We start from the raw sequence: 20,982 nt of genomic DNA, 5'->3' as shown, positions 1-20,982 counted from the left end.
TCTACATTTGATAAATTCTCTTTTACCTTTTTCATTTGCGACTCGCTCGGCAAATATTTTTTTGTTATTAAGTCCGTTTCAAAGATTTAAATGTTAACACTACCAGATTTAATCGTGCACATTTGCTTAGACATGCTCTAACATAATGATTTGGAGGTCTAGAGACTGAACTGCGTGTACATAATGACGACTTTATGCGTTTTGTGTCCCGTGTCTCGGGTAAATTTAGCACGAACTGAAATTTAACTTATAGTCACGGTGAAGTGGTAAGAGACATCATAGCAATAACAGGCACCTTTATTTGCAATATAAAGAAAAAATTGGTAAGTGAATTAAGACTTTAATCTTGACCCAAGTAAAGGGTAATATAGATCTAGTTTGATGTGGACTATTTTGTTGAATTTCACATCATCTTGGTCGTCAGCTTGTACAAATTATTTTAAAAATAATTGCATAAAATAGCACAGGAGAAGAAATTTTCTCGCGGTGTCATCAACAGAGAAGATATTTTTATATTCAACAGGAAACTGGTTCGGAGTATCAACAACATTTACATGTAAATGTAATGGCGTTTATTTCATGTTCACAGTCAACGAACGTCAAATAATTACATTTCCCCTTCCATGATGGTACCAAAATAACCCGCGCATTGCTTGAAGCTCAAGTGACAACGTCTTAAAAAACAGAAACAAAACAAAAGAACATAACACGTTTTCTTTTCCTTCTCAGCCCAAGTCCCAGCAGGACCGAAATTCATAAAAAACTTTACACAGTTCCCTGACTCAGATGATGTCCATGAGATATAGAGTGCTGTAAAATTGTTCCTGATAGGGTAAAATATCTGCATGTGACCATGTAACCTTGGTAACAACAATGTTAGCCAGGAAACCGGGCTAAAGTTTCTTTGTGAAACAGGGGCCAGAAAACAATAACGGATCTTCAGTTTTTGTACACCAGTCCTTGAGGTAATTGTCGTTAACACTGAGGTAATTGTCGTTAACACTTGACTGTTTCTGATATACACTGCATGTCACGCGTTAATAGGGGCGAGTTCCAGGTGATCTCCTTCTTCGTGACTTCTGTAACAATCCTCACCGCTTTGGTCTTTCGTCTCCTGTTTGGTCTGGAGGTCAACACTTTCGTCATCAGCGCCATCAAGGCTAAAAGAAGCAGTAAAACTTCCTTTTATACGAAAGTGCACTGATGCCTTGCGGAATTTTCAAAATCAAGTTATGAAAATTGATAATGGGATATGTGAATGTAAGGTTGCAAAGTACTTGCATACATGTTTATCATCATGGTTACAATAAAAACCAACGTTAACCAAAGTGAGGGGTGTTTACTAAGAAATCAAATGAAAGTTCAATTTTTGGACAGAGTCATCTTTATTATAAAAAACATATAAAACTCATAGAGCCTACAGTTACCTGCCATGATTCAGTCTGGCATCCCAAGCCTCCAAAGTTTGTGGAAGTGACAGCCCAAGGGTTTCAGGTAGTAGAAAGGGCAGCAATGCAGTCGCTATCGTTAAAACGCCCCATACAATGAATGGTAGTGGTTTGTATATATGTCGCAGGGCTAAGATTTGTGGAGCTATAACGGCACCCAGTCTACTGACAGACGCACAGAAACTAATGCCCACATGTCTATGCAAAATAAATAAATAAATAAATAAATATATGAAATTAAATTAAGTTATAAATAAGAGATATTTTTGGACGAATATTTAATCGTCTAAGTTTGGATTAGATATGAATTGAACCACTAAACATGGTCTTTTCAAGTTCCTTTGTATTTCTTTAAAAATTCCAACACACGAGACGTGGTTCTTGCCGTGACTGAAAGTTAAGCATACAACAATAAAACAAAAATCATAAACATGATCGTATATGGGACAGAATGTTTCCAGTGGTGTCTACAAATACCTTATAACAGTGGGATATATCTCCGCTGCCACCAGTTGTACCACGTCTCCAGCAAAACTAATGAACATCTTCCCCGTCACCGCCAACGTTATTATCAACCACTGTAGATCTGAAAATGTTCACATTTTCTCATTATTTCAATAGAAATGTCACAACTCAGCGAATAAAATTCATGATAAATGATAGTGAAGTTCACATATAAAAAGAACCTGTTCTAATGCGCGTAACGAGAATATTTAGGGGATCCCATGGTCTTATTGGGTCTCCTAAGACATCAATTAAGAAACGAAACAATTCGTGTTTTCAATAAGAATAATTAAAGATAGTAAAAAAACTTATCAATATTAAAAAAAACTTTCTAAAGATACGTATCGATACTAAAACATGAAAGATAACGGGTACCTTTGGTGAGCAACCCTGACACAATACAGGCAACTCCCCCGGGTAGCAGTGTCACTAGCAGAATTTTCCTTCTCCCAACTTTATCCAAAATGAACATGCCCACTATATGTCCTGGAATGTCTGCAGCTCCCAGTAAGGCAAAGTTCAGGTATATGCTGCCACCAAGCCCCTGGGCGTGAAGAGCAAGACCATAGTAGCATAAGTCGTTTATTAACCTGGCAAAAACACCAATAATATAGGGAATACCTGATTAATACCATAGAACTACAAGGCATTGTTCACAAAAGAATCAACACAATACAACATACAAGGTCGAACATGTCACAGACAAAGACAAAACAAAGGAACTACGCATGTCTTCCTGTGATGTCTAATATGCAGTGTGATAGCTTTTTTTTCAAGCACTGCATAACAATTTCTGTCCATGGGTCATTTTAACATTATTGTGAATAAACTTTGTACAAAACTGAAAAAAAACTAAATTAAAAAGCAATGATACCAGCATATAATGATTATAATGGTTAGTTTCGCTCGATTCCAAGTTCTCAACAAGTCAATAGGGGTGTGCGTAGATGTCTTTTTTTCCTCGTCTCCCTCTGTGAAAAGACGCTCCAATGTGGCCTCCTCAAGCTTAACCTTGTTAACTACGGCTACTTTGTTAACGATCTTCTTTGCCTCCTCATGCCTGCCACGTGCTAGTAACCAGCGCACGGACTCTGATAGGAAGCTAACAAGAAAGGGACACGTTTTTTAAATATAAAGTTTATACCAACAGCAAAATTAACTATCCATAATTTCAATAGCCACACCGAAAAACAAATTAAATACAGAACATATAGCATTTGTTACATAGAAATAAATCTGATATAATAAACGTTTTTAACTCAGATAAATTAAGTTATTATAAATCAACTCACGAAAAAAAAAACGGCAATCATTATTTAGTAACCGGTTAAAGAGAACACTTGTCTAGTGGACATATCTGAATTCATATTTCGTTTAACCAGCAAGTGCATGAACACGGAGCTGCTTTGACTTCAATATTATAATGAATACAATCTATAAATTATATATTGATATAATTATATAGTAATTCTTTTATAAAAGAGTGTTCATTTCATTAAATCGGCTCCCAGCCTAAAAATCACACAAACGTAAATAAAAGATTACTTACAACCAAAAGAATATGCAAATAACACCTGGTGAACTTGCCACCAAAGCTAGATGTCTCCAGTTTGGGAGCAGGTACGCTTCGATTGCTAAAAGCGAGTGGCCTAATCCAAAGCAAACAGTCATAAACAAGCCGGTGATCTTCCTCTTACTCGGACCCACAAATTCCATCCCTACGATAAATGTTTTGCAGTAAGGACAACGAAGTTAAAATAAAGTAAGAACTTAAACTATCTATGCCAATTTTAATTAGCTTAAAAGCCTACAACTAGCAACGACGTAGGATTTGGTGTGCTGTCGCACGTACGAAATTACCCAATGTTGGTCGAATGGTCTCCATGTAGCGGAGGTACTGAATTCAGTTAACAACGTGATTATAATTTTGTGTTTTTAATATTTCTAGGAAAAAACAAGGTAAATAAATTTGAGCACTCGCAATTTAGAGAGTTTAACTCGTACGCATGAAGAGAACGGGCAATATAGCACCTGGTCGGTGTCATGTAACGCTATCATCTATATAAATATATTACACTCTATGCAAATTACAGATATATTTGTAGTAACCAAATGATTTTAGTTGGTCTTAAGATGCAGTTATTAGTTGGTCTTAAGATAAAAAGGATCGATGTAAGTGTACATATGCATTTTATCGTTTTATACTAATAATTAGTTGGTCAATTGTTGTTCATTAACCGTTTTTGAATACATGAATTCAATGCTGAATGTATAAGACCACGCCATTTTAACACTTACCCATGGTATACAGCGTCATATACATGCTGGCGTCACTTGCACCCTGGATAACGTAAAGTACGGAAAACACCGCCATATTTGGGGCAAACGCCAGCGAAATCCCAGAGGCTGCTAGAAGTATTACGCTCACCAGAAAAACTGGACGGCGTCCGAACCTGAAAAAAAAAAAAAAAAAAACATTTGTAGAAAGGTTATGTCATTTAAAGCGATATTGACTTCCATCTGCACCTTAAACAGGACTGTCGATAACGTCTGTTTGCGTTTGTAGAGCAGTTGAAGGCGTGTTTTCTGTGAAAAGTATGTGCTTTATTAAAATAACTATTTTAATAGTTTAATATTAAAATACCATCAAATTTGCTGATATTCTTGAATTAATTGATTTCAAATTAGAAAAAAAGATAAATAAAAGCGGTCAACTATTCACGTAGCTACCTTACCGATCCGACATCACGCCCGCTACCAGCAAGGCCACCAGTTTACCGCCGAAAAATACAGAATTGCACGTGCTGAGTTGCCAAGCATTCTCACACGTAAGGTCAAACTGGAATTGGAATGCAATCAATTATTTTTTCAACACAAAACAAAACAAAAAAATCTACCTGTTATTGAAAATTATTCCGGTACAAAAATATCATAGTCTCAACAACTGCTTTCAAGTAGATGTTTCAATAATAATTTGATGACTGATGTGGGATTTAATGTCAATGAGGGTTCATCTACAAAACAAGTTCAACAATCATAACAAAACTAGCACAGCGACTGTAAATACGAAAAGTAGTTTACCTCAGAAACAACGGTGGATTTATAGATATCCTTGCTGTACTCTCTTTGGCCAGGACAAGGATGGGCGTCGGTTCTCTCTCCAAGAGTAAGATTCCAGATAATATCTGGGTCATTATCAAGCGTATAATTCATCGTTGATACAATTTCATCTACAGTATCCCCACCTAGGGAACTATTCTTCAGCAATGCGATGACTGTTGAATTCATGGACCCTAGGTCAAAGCGATACAGTGCGCAACCACTTCGTTTTCCTTCCTTCGTGTACGGTACAAACAGCTCTAAGAGCTCGTCACGTGTGACGTTTCCATACAGCTTGGTCACGTGTTCCACCTGTGACGTAGGTAGTTTACAATGGTGTTCAGGTTCGGCGCCGTAAAACACTATGCCTAATGTAGATAATACGGAGTAACACGCCATTATGCATATCAAGGCATATCTTCGCTTTTGGTACGAACCAAACTCGCCTAGAATTTTAAGAAATTCGTCGAAGTTCATTGTTTGTAAAGGTTTAGGTCTGCTAGCCTGTTAGACAAATTGTTTTTTCTCACTTTTTCATTTTGGTCCTTATCTGTCGCCAGGGAAACGCGTCTTCCTTTGGACGCCAGTAACGGTTGTAATGGTTTCTGGCACGGAGAAAAAAACACAAAGCTACTGTTTTAAAAATATTAAAATAGAGATGCTAGGAAATCAAATTTGGTCTGCACGACTTAGGTTATTTTTCTACTACAGTAGGTCAATGAACAGAAAAAATGCATAAGACCATATACACACAAGTCAATTGAGTCCTGAATACAAATATATCTGAATCAAACGAGCTAATTTAAAATGAAACATATTCTAGTCGCAAAGACAATTAAATTAAAGTTTTAAAAATTATCAAAAATATCTACCTTATACCAGACAAGGCCCCCTTGCAGCCAAATAGCTGTGTACGCACTGAGCTCTCACATATGAATTTTATCGCCTGTCGACATAATATAAAAGGTCAATGGGCACTTAATTACTCAATGGATGTTATGCGCTATATTACACTGGGCCACAGCAAAACCTGAGTGAAAAAGACTAAAAATATCTACTGCCTATCAAATCTCCAAACTTTAGTCTTGCAGTCCGAAGGGGCTAGGTAGCCGTACTGCATGGGTAGTGATGACACACTGTGCACGAGATATTAACAGGTGGTTTCGAGCAAGTTAACACTACAATATTCTCTGTGGCCCCACCTGTTGCCGTGTTAGGTCTGCTGTGTGAATACGATTGTGAGAGAGACGCCGTCTCGAACTGGATGTGTTGAAAAATGTGGAAAATAAGCTGGATCTCGAGCTTACAATGGAGCCCAAGTGATTTGACCCGATGTTCCTCGTGCCCCCACTTAATGCACTGACCATCCCACTCACTGTATTAACAAATAAGATTGTGGAAATATTTGGGCTGCTACAGCTATACTGATAGGCCAAACCGCTTATGCAATCCTCTCTACCTGTATGACTACGTTCCTCCTTATGTGAAGTGAAAAACAGCTTTCTGGCGACCTACGTACAGTGCTACCAGTAAGCAATATGCCCCGTTCACTTCGAGCGGTTTTCGTAGCTGATGTTGCCTATACCGGTTCACTACGGCAGTCCCTTACTTGTAACAACACTACAGGGGGGGGGGGGGGAAGGTACACTCTTTCACAATTTTAACAAGGGTTAGTATTTACAAATACCTGTTAACAACAAGAGATCGAGGAATGAGAAGATCACTGACCCAGCTCGTCAGCCTGGTGGAGGGTAAGGTTTCGTAGTATTGCCGAAAATAAACCCACCTGGAAGGCAGAGATTTAACCGTCGGCCTCTGGGCACCTTGCCACCTCAGTCTCCTCTGCAAATCATGCCGTTAATAAATTACTTTAATGTCGGCTGTTTATGTCGGTTCGATTGATGCTTGTTTACATTTCGCCTATTTAATGGGTAGGCCCATATCGAACAATGTAAGATCGATCTGAGATTGCTGCGTCCACAATTAAATTGACGATCAGGTAAGATGAAGCGCATAGGTCCACGTCACTACTCAGTACTGTGGTAACCCTATGCTGTTTGAATTACTTTCTATTGTTAACATCTACGCTGAACTCTATTTCAAATATTTCTGCCAACGAACAAAGGTATATCCTAGTACCAAACTTGTATTAAGACCCCAGCAAACACAAAACGTTCTTACGTCGTGGCGAAATGTGGTACATATGTGACGTGGGAAATCAACGTTACAGGTTACAGATTTACATTGGAAACGTGTTCCAATTTACGCTACTGTCACGTTACACGTGGGGGTGAAACATTCAAAACGTTCAAACCTCTTACAAGTTTTCGTGGGATCCACGTTCACAGTAACGTTGTTGCCACGTTATAGGTAACGTGGGGGTGAAACGTGTATTCCACGTTCAAACCAATTACCAATTTATGTGGGATCCACGTTCAAAGTAACGTTGCTGCCACGTTATAAGTAACGTGGGGGTGAAACGTGTATTCCATGTTCAAACCTCTTACAAGTTTACGTAGGATCCACGTTCAAAGTAACGTTGCTGCCACGTTATAGGTAACGTGGGGGTGAAACGTGTATTCCACGTCGAAAACAAATTACAAATTTACATGGGATCCACGTTCAAAGTAACGTTGCTGCCACGTTATAGGAAATGTGGGGGTGAAACGTGTATTTCACGTCCAAACCTCTTACAAGTTGACGTTGGATCCACGTTCAAAGTAACGTTGCTGCTTCGTTATAGGTAAGGTAGTGGAGAAACGTGTATTCCACGTTCAAACCTCTAACAAGTTGACGTGGGATCCACGTTCAAAGTAACGTTGCTGCTTCGTTATAGGTAAGGTAGTGGAGAAACGTGTATTCCACGTTCAAACCTCTAACAAGTTGACGTGGGATCCACGTTCAAAGTAAGGTTGCTGCCACGTTATAAGTAACGTGGGGGTAAAACGTGTATTCCACGTTCAAACCAATTACTTTTTGTTGTGGGATTCACGTTAAAAGTAACGTTGCTGCCACGTTATAAGTAACGTGGGGGTGAAACGTGTATTTCACGTCCAAACCTCTTACAAGTCGACGTTGGATCCACGTTCAAAGTAACGTTGCTGCTTCGTTATAGGTAAGGTAGTGGAGAAACGTGTATTCCACGTTCAAACCTCTAACAAGTTGACGTGGGATCCACGTTCAAAGTAACGTTGCTGCTTCGTTATAGGTAAGGTAGTGGAGAAACGTGTATTCTATGTTCAAACCTCTTACAAGTTTTCGTGGGATCCACTTTCAAAGTAACGTGGGTGCCACGTTATAGGTAACGTGGGGGTGAAACGTGTATTCCACGTTCAAACCAATTACCACTTTATGTGGGATCCACGTTCAAAGTAACGTTGCTGCCACGTTATAAGTAACGTGGGGGTGAAACGTGTATTCCATGTTCAAACCTCTTACAAGTTTACGTGGGATCCACGTTCAAAGTAACGTTGCTGCCACGTTATAGGAAACGTGGGGGTGAAACGTGTATTCCACGTCCAAACCTCTTACAAGTTGACGTTGGATCCACGTTCAAAGTAACGTTGCTGCTTCGTTATAGGTAAGGTAGTGGAGAAACGTGTATTCCACGTTCAAACCTCTAACAAGTTGACGTGGGATCCACGTTCAAAGTAAGGCTGCTGCCACGTTATAAGTAACGTGGGGGTGAAACGTGTATTCCACGTTCAAACCAATTACCAATTTATGTGGGATCCACGTTCAAAGTAACGTTGCTGCCACGTTATAAGTAACGTGGGGGTGAAACGTGTATTCCATGTTCAAACCTCTTACAAGTTTACGTAGGATCCACGTTCAAAGTAACGTTGCTGCCACGTTATAGGTAACGTGGGGGTGAAACGTGTATTCCACGTCGAAAACAAATTACAAATTTACATGGGATCCACGTTCAAAGTAACGTTGCTGCCACGTTATAGGAAACGTGGGGGTGAAACGTGTATTTCACGTCCAAACCTCTTACAAGTTGACGTTGGATCCACGTTCAAAGTAACGTTGCTGCTTCGTTATAGGTAAGGTAGTGGAGAAACGTGTATTCCACGTTCAAACCTCTAACAAGTTGACGTGGGATCCACGTTCAAAGTAACGTTGCTGCTTCGTTATAGGTAAGGTAGTGGAGAAACGTGTATTCCACGTTCAAACCTCTAACAAGTTGACGTGGGATCCACGTTCAAAGTAAGGTAACGTGGGGGTGAAACGTGTATTCCACGTTCAAACCAATTACATTTTGTTGTGGGATTCACGTTCAAAGTAACGTTGCTGCCACGTTATAAGTAACGTGGGGGTGAAACGTGTATTTCACGTCCAAACCTCTTACAAGTTGACGTTGGATCCACGTTCAAAGTAACGTTGCTGCTTCGTTATAGGTAAGGTAGTGGAGAAACGTGTATTCCACGTTCAAACCTCTAACAAGTTGACGTGGGATCCACGTTCAAAGTAACGTTGCTGCTTCGTTATAGGTAAGGTAGTGGAGAAACGTGTATTCTATGTTCAAACCTCTTACAAGTTTTCGTGGGATCCACGTTCAAAGTAACGTTGTTGCCACGTTATAGGTAACGTGGGGGTGAAACGTGTATTCCACGTTCAAACCAATTACCACTTTATGTGGGATCCACGTTCAAAGTAACGTTGCTGCCACGTTATAAGTAACGTGGGGGTGAAACGTGTATTCCATGTTCAAACCTCTTACAAGTTTACGTGGGATCCACGTTCAAAGTAACGTTGCTGCCACGTTATAGGTAACGTGGGGGTGAAACGTGTATTCCACGTCGAAAACAAATTACAAATTTACATGGGATCCACGTTCAAAGTAACGTTGCTGCCACGTTATAGGAAACGTGGGGGTGAAATGTATATTCCACGTCGAAAAAAATTACAAATTTACATGGGATCCCTTACAATTTTACGTGGGATCCACGTTCAAAGTAACGTTGCTGCCACGTTATAAGTAACTGGGGGGTTAAACGTGTATTTCACGTCCAAACCTCTCACAATTTGACGTTGGATCCACGTTCAAAGTAACGTTGCTGCCACGTTATAGGTAACGTGGGGGTGAAACGTGTATTCCACCTCAAAGTAAGGGTTCGTATTTACAAACACCTGTTTTTAATATTGCAACAACAAGAGATCGAGGAATGAGGAGATCACTGGTCCAGCTCGTCAGCCTGGTCGAAGATAGGGTTACGTGGCATTGCTGAAAATAAACCCACCTAGAATGGAGGGACTAAACTGTCGGCCTCTGCGCACCATAACACATCGGTCTCCTTTGCAAGACATTAAATTACTTTAATGTCGGCTGTTTATGTCAGTTCGACTGATGCTTGTTTACACTCCGCCTATCTAATGCGTACCGAACAAGATCGATTTAAAATGAGATTGTGACGACCACAATTAAATTGACGACCAGTTAAGATGAAATGCATGGGCCCACGTTACTACTCAGTACATTGGTAAGTTACTAACCCTATAGGGCCTACTGTTTGTATTACTATGTGTTGTTTACATCTACGCTGAAGTTATATTGCAAATATCTCCGCCACCACATAAAAGTACATCCTTTTACCCTACTTGTACACAAGTCGTAGCCCTACCTTCGCCAAAATGCATTTAGTTTAAATTTAAGTTTAAGTATACAATATATGAAACTATCCATGAGTGTTGCATAGCGGACCTAGCTCCACCGTTCTCTTCTTTCGTATTGAGAATGATGTACAAGTAGCTGTTTCCTTAAATAATATTCACATTAAAATATGACGCAACCACAACGTTTGTAAAGAATCTTAATGGTTCGCTGTTTTGTATGAAATAGCATGTTTATTTCTAAACGTATATTCCAGCCAGACCTTACGGACTATAGATGCAATAGAATATACACAGTAGCAACTACCTTTTTGAAACGTGTCAGATAAATTACGCCTGGCCGAAAACTACATAGTGGAGGTAATTCGAATGATTCTTTGAAAATTCTGGCTGGTTTCCAGAAACCGTGGAACCTCCCCTGGATCCACCCTTGTAAATTATCATTGGAATTTAAACACTATGCCACATACTAAAAGTCTCTTTTTTCATTAGTCTCCTTCAATGCCAAAGCTTGCAAAGATGTAATGACATTCAACCAGCATCTGTACTGGTGGAACGGTTTGCTTTCTGTCAACTGTAAGAAGTCCATCATTTGAAGCGGTGACAAATTATCCTGAACAGTAGTAATTACCAGTATTACCCGGTACCTTGCCTCATATTTTTGACATTTGTACGCGTTCGCTTCCTTCATGAACCGGAATATCTGTGTCTAATTCCAAACTGAAAATACAAAATTCATAAAAATTTCAAAACCTGTGTTTTATGCCTAAACGCGACCCAATGGCATCTCACGTGTGTACAAGACAATGATAATTACCTTTTACTAAAAAAAAACCCGAAATATTCAAACTAGACAAATGTAAATAAGCATTAAAGGGATAATAACTCTTCGTATGATATCTATATTTCACAATAAAAACATTGTGAATAACTCATAGAAATATAATATATTCTGTTTTACCACAAAAACGGCAGCTATAACTATAATTTTGATATCTGAGCTTGTCTTCAGATCACGTGACCTCCACTGATGGCTGTACTCTGTTATAATCTCTTAAGAGATTTTAACAAAAAACCAAACTTTTTAGAAAAAAAAACCAGAGACTAACTTTGAATGTAAAAATGGATTCATTAACCATTGGTAAGTATGGAAAAATTGTTGTTTACTCCAGGAAAATTCATTTTTTGGCCAAAACGAAGAGTTATTATCCCTTTAAGTTTAAAATAGGCATTTGTCAACATTGCCATCATATGCTTTCGGCATACGGTGTAAGTGCCTTCTTCAGGGACTAAGATTATTTATGAAGAAGGCAAATATATCGAAGGCTACACGAATGGTGTTTTGTGCCTAGTTTTAGTTGATCTTTATAGCTTTATAATTAAATTTAATAATTTCTTAGACAAGTTCAACACGGTGATTATGATTAATCTTCAAAATTAAAGTGAGAAACATAATCACTTGTCACAATTTAGTCTTGCATCCCAGGCCTCCAGGGTCTGTGGAAGTGGTTTCCCAAGCGTATCGGGAAGAAGCATGGCTAGTATCCCTCCGAGTAAAGAAAGAGATCCCCATGTGATAAATGGCAAGGGCCGGTAAAGATGTGCAAGAAATAAAATCTGCGGGGCCACAAGCCCTCCAGCTCTACAAAAGGAGTTAGAGAAGGTCACTCCAATGTTTCTGAAAGACGAGAATATGTGGAATAATATTTTCAAATCATTCGGAACTCCTCGACAATTTCCGCCTATCTTCCGAACGCCTTGAATCAATCGACGGTGAGCCGAGTGATTTTCAAATGTTACTACAAAACATGTCCCTCTCTGGGCTCGTTTTTCTTTCACACTTGTTTCCCGCCTCATTCTAAAATTATCACAAAAAAAAGGCACCTCATGTGCATTTGCCTAAACTTCTACTATGAAAATGTTTGTGTACAATACACTTACTGTTATACGAGTCAAACGTAATAGGAAAATGCTAGTGAATTATTGTGCGAGTAGTAATTGTGTAACTTAAATGTTTATTCACACATCTTTACTTTAATTAAAAAAATTGAATGCCGCGAATCGAAAGAGTGCAAAAATGCGGTTTTGGCACTCTGTTCTGAGGCAAAGTAGTTCTGGAGAAGAAGTTCTGCACATTCTTAACGGAATTCTTCCCACTTACAATCGCCTTGTTCTCTTTCTTTATATCCATAAAAAATTAAGCGCATACCGTATCACGGTGGGGTACATTTCAACAGCCACAATGTTAAGCACGTCTTTGCAAGCACCTATTACCATTTTCCCCATCACTGCCATAGCAATGACAGCCCACTCGAAGTCTGAAATTAAATTTATATTCAATTTCAATTCAATTTATTTCTGTACTGGTACATAGATTGTCATGACCTTGTACAATATGATATACTAATGATAATACAATACAGTTAGTGCATTACCATTTCTCTAGTTGGTATTATTTTGCCTAACCATTTGTGAAGGAAAAAATAATCTTTATATAATGAACATACGTACTAGTAAAATTACTCATAAAGGGCATAAAGGGCATAAAGGGTATAGCATCAAAGCGAGATCAAAACCAACGTGGTGGCGTGTTTCGAACAATTACTTTGCCCCTTAAGAGGAAATTTACAACATGTTTGTTTTATCCCATTAGCCAAATACGCGAAAATACAAACCTCTGGGGATTATTCCTGAAACGATGCAACAAATTCCACCTCCACACAATGACAACAAGAGGAGTTTTCTTCGCCCAATTTTATCCAGGAATAACATCGAAACCAGTTGTGCTGGGATATCTGCCGCCCCCAGCAATGCAAAGTTGATGTATATACTGCCACCAAGTCCTTGTGCATTTAAAGCAAGTCCATAGTAGCATATCCCAGTGACGGCCCTGGAAAGATACAAATAAATTAATTAAATGATAAAATCGACCAATAAAAAAATTCGACCTAGTATGTTATCAAACCTAATTACTCCAAACCTTTAAGAATGGGGAAGCGGGCCCTAAACAGTGTGGGGTGGGGATAGGGCAATGGCATCAAAACTGGCAATACTCAACTAGGGATCGAACCCACGAAACACCGCATGAGATACGAACTCTTTACCATATCATCTTAGCCAGCTGGTAGGCAAACGAATTACCAACAAGGTGTTATCACATATATTATGCATGGTGTCACTTACGAAATGAAAGCATGCAAAAGAGCTAGTCTCGCTCTCTTCCACGTCCTAAAAAGATCCAAAGGGGAATGCGTTCTGGTTGTCTTTTCCTCGTTTTCCTCTTTAAAAAGGCGTTCCAACGTGTCCTCCTCTATTGTTACCTTGTTGACTGCGGCTACTTTGGCGATGATCGCCTTTGCCTCCTTATGCTTGCCGCGAGACAGTAACCATCGTACAGATTCGGGAAGAAAGCTAAAAACAAAAGGTCGAATATTAGAGGTACTTCTGCTCTGAGTATTGTCTTATTATGACGAAAGCATATGCATACAATTTCTCTCCGTTAATTATGTCACATTTTGCATTTGATAACTACTCTTAGCCTTATACATAAATTGTGTTTAGGTGTAGAAAAGACGTTAAATGCATTGATTAAATAGAATGAAAGGTCGTTTATTGATAGGCAAAAGATGGGGTCTCAGAGGGAATGTCATCAATTGATACTGAATCTTCGAAAAAACATAAAAATGTGTTAACAAGATGTAAATAAGTAGGTTTTGTATAATAAAACGCTAGGAAAAAAATATTTTTTATGTTTCATTCACGGTCGATTGTATTGAAATTTTGACGTGAGAACAGACCCACTTACAACCAGAAGAGTATAATGACGACCCCTGGAGAACCTGCTACCAACGCCAGGTGGCGCCAGTTGCTGAAGAAATAAGCCTCCACGGCTAAAAGTGTATGCCCCAGTCCGTAACACATGCCCATCACAGTGCCGGCTATTTTCCTTTTGCTTGGCCCGACGAACTCCATGCCTATAAGAATATAATTATCAAATAACAAAATCCTTTAGTAAAGATAGGTTTTGTATATAACGGTCGAGTATTTGGCGTTTCATACAAGTCTTTAAATCAATAACAACATGTCAAACTATGTGAATTTCGGATGGATGTTATACAAATAGACCCTACTTTAGGGTTTGGGTAAGTAACAGGTTGGTTTATAAATAAAAAGTGTATAAAATTTCGGTTTATAATAGGTCATGCATACATACATGATTAAAGGTACAATAGGTATATTTCACAAGACTTTTAAAAAGTAGCATATTCACTCGCCTAGGGTAACCAGTGCCATGCACATACAAGAGTCACTGGTGCCTTGGATGACAAACAAAACGCAAAACACCGTCATGTTTGGAGAAAACGCCAGTGCAATCCCTGAAACTGCTAAGACAATTACACTACCCAAAAACACCGGCCTCCGTCCAAATCTGTAAGAAATAACATAAAAAAGAATCATAGACAGTAGTCCGGTTGCTTAGGACAAAAAAATGGCCAAATCGTGACACAGTGGATAAAAGCACCAAATTTTGCATGTGGGTACCTTTTGACATACTAAATCAAATTAGAGCCGTAGCCCACAGAAAAAAATTACCGTTTGGCCAAGAAATCCAAAATGGCCGCCAATTTGTGAAATTTTGTAGAAATATATACATATCTATGATGATTTTTATCAAATTAAGTATTTTCTCAATGTTTTCCACATCCTTATTACCCATATTATGCATATGTGTCAGATAACAAACTAGTGTCCTTGGACTTATTGAAAAATCCAAGATGGCCGCCGTATGGCATAGGAATACTAGGACATGTACAAGGGTTTTCAACTAACTAATGCCAACCAGGAAGATGCATTGCCCACTATCTAAATAATTTTGTTTCTTATTACACAAATAATATATTTGTGGTGAGTAACTAACCTTTATTCACAGGCAATTCGAGAAAAATCCAAGATGGCCCCCATATAAAAGGAATACTAGTATACACATAGGGCTTCTTCTGCCATGGAGATATAATATTAATTGATAAATTAGGTTTGTTTCTGAGTATTTTCCACATCTTTTTAATTCACATAATACATATGTGATGAGAATGTTATGTGTATCCTTTTTTAAAACAAAACAAAACAAAATGGCTGCCATTAGCCATAGAAGGTGGGGTTCAGTTAATACCTGCGAGAGATAGGCTTACAAATAAAATGAAGCTGAATACAGTCGTTATTCTGTTTTTTTAGTATCATTATCCCATGATACATATCTGTTAGGTTATTAATGTCCATATTTTATCATTTTGGGGAAATCCAAGATGGCCTTCTTTTCCCCATAGGAAAACTGGTGCATTAGATTTTTTAGGCACTTCTAAGGCAAATGAGGGTAATCATGATATTTTTTCAAAATACTTAAGGGTATAAACTTGTTACCCACCAGATAGATATCTAAAAGTTCTAAAAGAATGTTGGAAATACCGAGAAACAAAATTCATTTTATATTAAACCCAATTTCTCTCTGGCAGTAGTTGACTGTACTATTCCTATTGTGAATTGCAGCAATCTTTAATTTTCTCAAATACGCAAGATGCACACTTGCTACACACCAGATTTATAAAGAGTAAGCTTAATAAGGATGTCAACATGTTTAAACATCAAACGGCTTTATTTCGTGTTGGAATCAATGTCTGAACTGTTCTATTAATTGACACCTATGTGCATTTGAATGGTATATTCCTATGACAACTGACAGCTATCTTGGGTTTGCTCCGAATAATACTCAAGGATACATACACTTTCAAAACACACAGAGTCTTTCATAAGGATAAATAGGATATGAAAAACATTTAAAAACGACCCAAAGTTAACTACATTTAAATCGTACTCAGTGTAGCATTATTTGATTATGTGTTCGAATATTCTAATGACAAAAGGCAGACATCTTGAATTTTTTCAGAATACCCAAATATACACACACGCTACAGACCAGGTATACATCATAGGGGTAATAATAAATGGAATAAAAAACATAAATTATTTTTAAAACAAACCCATGGAAATGTAATTGTATAATGAACCATATGCCTCTCTAGCAGCAATTGAAACCCACCCATTAGTATTCCTATGTTAAATTGTAGGTATCTTTTTCTCAGAATATCCAAGGATGCACACTATTTACCCTCCAGAAAAATATATCATAGGACTAATAAGGATGGGCAAAACTTGATAAGCAAACATAAATTCACCCTGGTAGTAGATGAAAAGCCATGGATGTGCAGTTGTAATTCCAGAAGTATTCCGATGGCCAGTGACGGCCATCTTGGGTTTTCTCAAAATGATCAAATATGCACATTTATTACCTGCTAGATATGTATCACAGTGTAATAATAATGTGTAAAACACTAAAAAAATTAACTGAATTTGATAGTGAATTAGCTGGCATTAGTTCCAACCCTTTGTAATACTAGAAGTATTCCTATTACATATGACGGCCATCTTGGATTTTCTCAAAATGCCCAAGAATACTGTTAGTTACTCACCACATACATATTGTGTGGGTAGAAAAGATGTGGAAAACACTCAGAAACCAGCTTAATTTGATAGTGAAAAACTAATCTTTCCAGTTGCCATTAGTTGAATCCCTGTGGCACATGGCAGCCATCTTGGATTTTCCAAAATTCCCAAGAACACCTCGTAGTTACTCACCACAAACATATTATGTGGGTAACAAAGATCTGAGAAACAGACTTAATTTGATAGTGGATAACGTATCGTTCCAGCTGGTAATAGTTGTGCACTAGTATTCCTATGGCTGTTTCTATGGCAATTTACAGCCATCTTGGATTTTTTAAAAAGTCCAAGGGAACTTGTTTGCTATCTGACATTTATGAATAAAATGGGTAATAAGGGTGTGGAAAACTCTGAGAAAATAATTTATTTGATAAAAATCAACATAGGTATGTACATATTTCTAAAGAATCAATAATTTGGCGGCCATTTTGGATTTTTTGGCCAAACGGTAAAATTTTTCCGTGGGCTACGGCTCTAATTTGATTTAGAATGTCAAAAGGTACCCACATGCAAAATTTGATGCTTTTATCCGCCGTGTCACGATTTTTTCCTTAAGCCACCGGACTACAGCGGACTGGATAAATGGGAACAGTTTTACAGATTCCTTTATTATTTTTCCACGTTGATAGGGGCGGTTTCTTCATTCGTCATTGGTTTATATTCTTCTAATGTTGACGTTCAAAGCAAGTGATAGGGTCCGCATACCTTTTAAGTGTTCCGACTGATGACGCGAAAACAAATGGTTTATATTTGATAGATAAAATGTAAAAGCAAAGGTATATGCGCAATGTTTAAAGAAATGAATTGAAAACATTTGCTATGCAGTGTGAATTATTGAGACCATTTTCTCAGAGCGACATGACTATTTTAGGAAGTGTGTTCCATTCGAAAATATGTTACCTGTCTGACAGGAAACCGGACACAAGCACACCCAGAAGTTTACCAGAGAAGAAGATGGAAGTGCACGTGCTGAGTTGCCATGCATTCTCACAGGCCAAATCAAACTGCAATGACACTTTTGAATTAAACTTATTATATTATTTTTTCGTCGGGCATAAAATGTACAAATCTCTTAAGTTGCTTATGTTCCTGTAGTATGTCATCAATTTAAAGTCGCACTTAGGGGAGACCGGGGCTAGTTGGATCCCGGGGTAAGTTGCCCCCCCCCCATCAATTTATGAAAAAGTAACTATGGGGTAAAAAATTGATCACATCATTTAGTAAAGTAACCGTATCCAATAGTGCTGAGAAAACGTCGGTCGTAAAGAAGTTTTATTTAGGCAGTGAGTCCAAATGAAAGAATTTAGCATCTTAAAGTAACTTTATTAAAGAGACTTTAAAATCTATTTTCATAAGCTTTTGATCGAATATAGTATATGTATAGGGCATCAAACTGAAGCTCATTGTTTCAAGTTTCACAGAAATGTATAATCGTTGTTCATTCTAGCACCATAAAGGGCAACAATCTTTTAAAATTTAAAATGTGCACCTGGGGCTAGTTGGCCCCCTTGACTCGGGGCAAGTTGGACCCTCATATTGACCACAATCCTTTTCGCGCAACAGAGCTACAGACCATTGTTGAAACAAACTCAATGGTTTATTAAAAAATTACCAGTTTAAAACTGAATTTGATATTTTTTTTCAAACGAAAATTTATTATTCGTTTTCATTCATTAAAAACCTGCTTTATACCATTGTTAATTTATTCTTAAATAAAACAAAACAAATTTTATTGATAGATATTTTGGTTCTTCCAACACATACAACGTGACGTACGGAAACCTCAATAAATCTGCCTCATTTGAACTATTTATTCATCAAAGACTCTCAAAAATCAATTTAATAAATTAAAAATGTATAAAAATGTATTTCAAGGCTTTTACATGGGACACCTACTTCATTTTCGTATAAGGGGCCAACTTGCCCCGCCCCAGGGCAAGTTGGCCTCCCTGGCGTCAATTGCGTTTTTTTTTTTTTTTGTCAAATTCCCTAGATCTGGCATTATATTTGAAAAATAATGACGTTTCATACGTAGCTTAGTTCATGGGGCTTACTTCGAAACCGGTTTTGTTACTCTAACTCATTCCTAGTTGGCTCTACAAGGCCAAAAGTGTCTAACTGGGCCAACTAGCCCCGGTTTCCCCTATGTCAGTGTGTTTTACGAATGTGTGGCTGAGAGAGAGAAAGCGGGCATCCTTTCATGTATATAATTATAAATAATCCCCTTTATTTATTCCAATTACAACATCAAAGATAACCATTATGCCTATTGTCGCTCGTACCTCTGAGACTATTGTGGACCCATAGATCTTCTGACTGTACATACGCCCATTTGTACACGGCTGGGGTTCGGCAAGATATCTAGTTCTATCAATCCAAGGATGTGATGCTGAATAAGTGACATTCTCATCATACGTATAATTTGATGACGATGAAACGGCATGGGACACCTCTTCATTCCAGTTCTGCAAGCTTTCATTGATCATAGGTGTTCGTTCACTGAGCAGATTTAGAAGACAACCGCTTCGTTTCCCATCTTTCCTATATGGTATAGAGAGGTTATACACATCCTCTTTTGACAAGTTCCCGTACAGTCTGATCATGAGTTCCATTTGAGTCTCTGGTATTTTACAATGGTGAATGGGTTCCGCGCCATAGAATACAATGCAGAGGGTGGACACGACCGAATAAAATGACGCCGCACAAATAAGCGCGTATCGTTGCTTCTGATAGGTACCAAGTTCTCCCAGCAGCTTTATAAACTCGTCAAATAACATAACTTCAGCAACAAGAAAGCTTCAGCTTCTCACGCGACCGACAGGCTTAAACACTGGGATGTCGTCAATGGAATAAGGTGACATCGTGATAAAAGCGGGGTCGTCCTACTTGCATATCTGGTACAGTTTGTTAAATTATGTTGTGGAAGCACAGAAATATGCTAAAATCGATTACACTGACCACACGCTAGGTCAGAGATAACACGACCAGTAGGAGGCACAGTGGTAAGTCGAGAACATCCTGCAATCCTACTAATTAATTGCTTATAGGCATTTAGAACCAAATCATTAAAGACAGAATAAAACGGATAAAGCATTGGATACAAGTGCAGGGTCGTGTGATTCATGAGAAGCAGAAAAATCGGTCCTTTTCCAAGGAAAAAGCTAATATCAGTGTTTAATGAGACAGGATTATGTGAGTTTTTACCGTGCACCTATAAGGTGACCTTTTATTAAACAAGTCAAATGCATCTATATAGCTACTGGATTTCCAATTACATCTAATGGGTTTTCAATGCGGTTTGCGTGTTAGAATTGGGTCAGCGTGTCTTCCCTTTTGGTGTCTTGTTGATGAAATCACACTTGTTTGTGGAATACTTTGACACCATGTCGTGCAGTAGGCCTATTATCATCGTTAAAAATAAACCGATGATTCCTGTCCCTAAAAATGTTCTCTATTGCAAAGTGTTGGTCCAGGATTCCATTGTACGCTGAGGTTTCCCTGGCCATTAAACATTGTGCACCCCAAACCATTATTGAACCGAACTGTTTTGTGAGGAAACGCATGCTCTCTGGCAGATAAGCAATGGTTGATATATTCTCTTACTGAATAGGGCCTACTCTCACTTTTCCACCCACATTCAGTGGCGGATTTAGGGGTGTGTGTCAAGGGGGTCCCTAGCCTCTCCCCACTTCGATTTCTGTAAAAAAATCACACCATTAGCTGAACCATAATTCTAAACCGTACCAATTGGCACCGTTTACCC

At 38.3% G+C, this 20,982-nt stretch overlaps 2 protein-coding genes across 5 annotated transcripts; both read right to left on the bottom strand.

Moving 5' to 3' along the window:
* Window positions 1-279: 279 nt before the first annotated feature.
* Window positions 280-7,631, bottom strand: LOC106174538 (organic cation transporter protein). Of its 4 annotated transcripts, XM_087009771.1 has the most exons (11): window positions 6,739-7,631; window positions 5,924-5,997; window positions 5,034-5,656; window positions 4,688-4,791; window positions 4,251-4,405; window positions 3,502-3,670; window positions 2,827-3,054; window positions 2,328-2,542; window positions 1,926-2,034; window positions 1,428-1,646; window positions 280-1,160 (listed from the first exon to the last, which is right to left on the bottom strand). In XM_087009771.1, exons 3-11 carry the CDS (start codon window positions 5,526-5,528, stop codon window positions 1,031-1,033), a joined length of 1,824 nt encoding a protein of 607 aa, XP_086865897.1. In that variant the 5' UTR covers window positions 5,529-5,656; window positions 5,924-5,997; window positions 6,739-7,631; the 3' UTR covers window positions 280-1,030. The 4 variants fall into 4 exon arrangements, with proteins under 4 accessions (XP_086865897.1, XP_086865895.1, XP_086865896.1 ...); XM_087009769.1 differs by having other exon boundaries at window positions 5,924-7,631; XM_087009770.1 differs by lacking the exon at window positions 5,924-5,997.
* Window positions 7,632-10,344: 2,713 nt separating this feature from the next.
* Window positions 10,345-20,355, bottom strand: LOC106174530 (organic cation transporter protein-like). Its single transcript, XM_087007454.1, has 9 exons — window positions 19,502-20,355; window positions 18,120-18,223; window positions 14,939-15,093; window positions 14,470-14,638; window positions 13,848-14,075; window positions 13,340-13,554; window positions 12,874-12,982; window positions 12,124-12,342; window positions 10,345-11,384 (listed from the first exon to the last, which is right to left on the bottom strand). Exons 1-9 carry the CDS (start codon window positions 19,994-19,996, stop codon window positions 11,318-11,320), a joined length of 1,761 nt encoding a protein of 586 aa, XP_086863580.1. The 5' UTR covers window positions 19,997-20,355; the 3' UTR covers window positions 10,345-11,317.
* Window positions 20,356-20,982: the final 627 nt, after the last annotated feature.

The sequence above is a fragment of the Lingula anatina genome, chromosome 3 (genome assembly GCF_051362555.1).
Source record: "Lingula anatina isolate TDL-2025a chromosome 3, LinAna3.0, whole genome shotgun sequence".
NCBI classification, from domain to species: domain Eukaryota; kingdom Metazoa; phylum Brachiopoda; class Lingulata; order Lingulida; family Lingulidae; genus Lingula; species Lingula anatina.
This window is presented reverse-complemented; position numbering and strand designations above follow the sequence as displayed.

Excerpts from the sequence above, each read along its gene's own strand:
- LOC106174538 (XM_087009769.1), bottom strand. The coding sequence starts at position 5,528 with ATGAACTTCGACGAATTTCTTAAAATTCTAGGCGAGTTTGGTTCGTAC. Across the intron at positions 2,035-2,327 it reads GTCAGGGTTGCTCACCAAAG|ATCTACAGTGGTTGATAATA; the intron begins GTACCCGTTATC and ends GAACATTTTCAG. Across the intron at positions 1,161-1,427 it reads GCCAGACTGAATCATGGCAG|CCTTGATGGCGCTGATGACG; the intron begins GTAACTGTAGGC and ends TGCTTCTTTTAG.
- LOC106174530 (XM_087007454.1), bottom strand. The coding sequence starts at position 19,996 with ATGTTATTTGACGAGTTTATAAAGCTGCTGGGAGAACTTGGTACCTAT. Across the intron at positions 18,224-19,501 it reads GGTCCACAATAGTCTCAGAG|TTTGATTTGGCCTGTGAGAA; the intron begins GTACGAGCGACA and ends GTGTCATTGCAG. Across the intron at positions 13,555-13,847 it reads CTTTTGCATGCTTTCATTTC|GGCCGTCACTGGGATATGCT; the intron begins GTAAGTGACACC and ends GTATCTTTCCAG.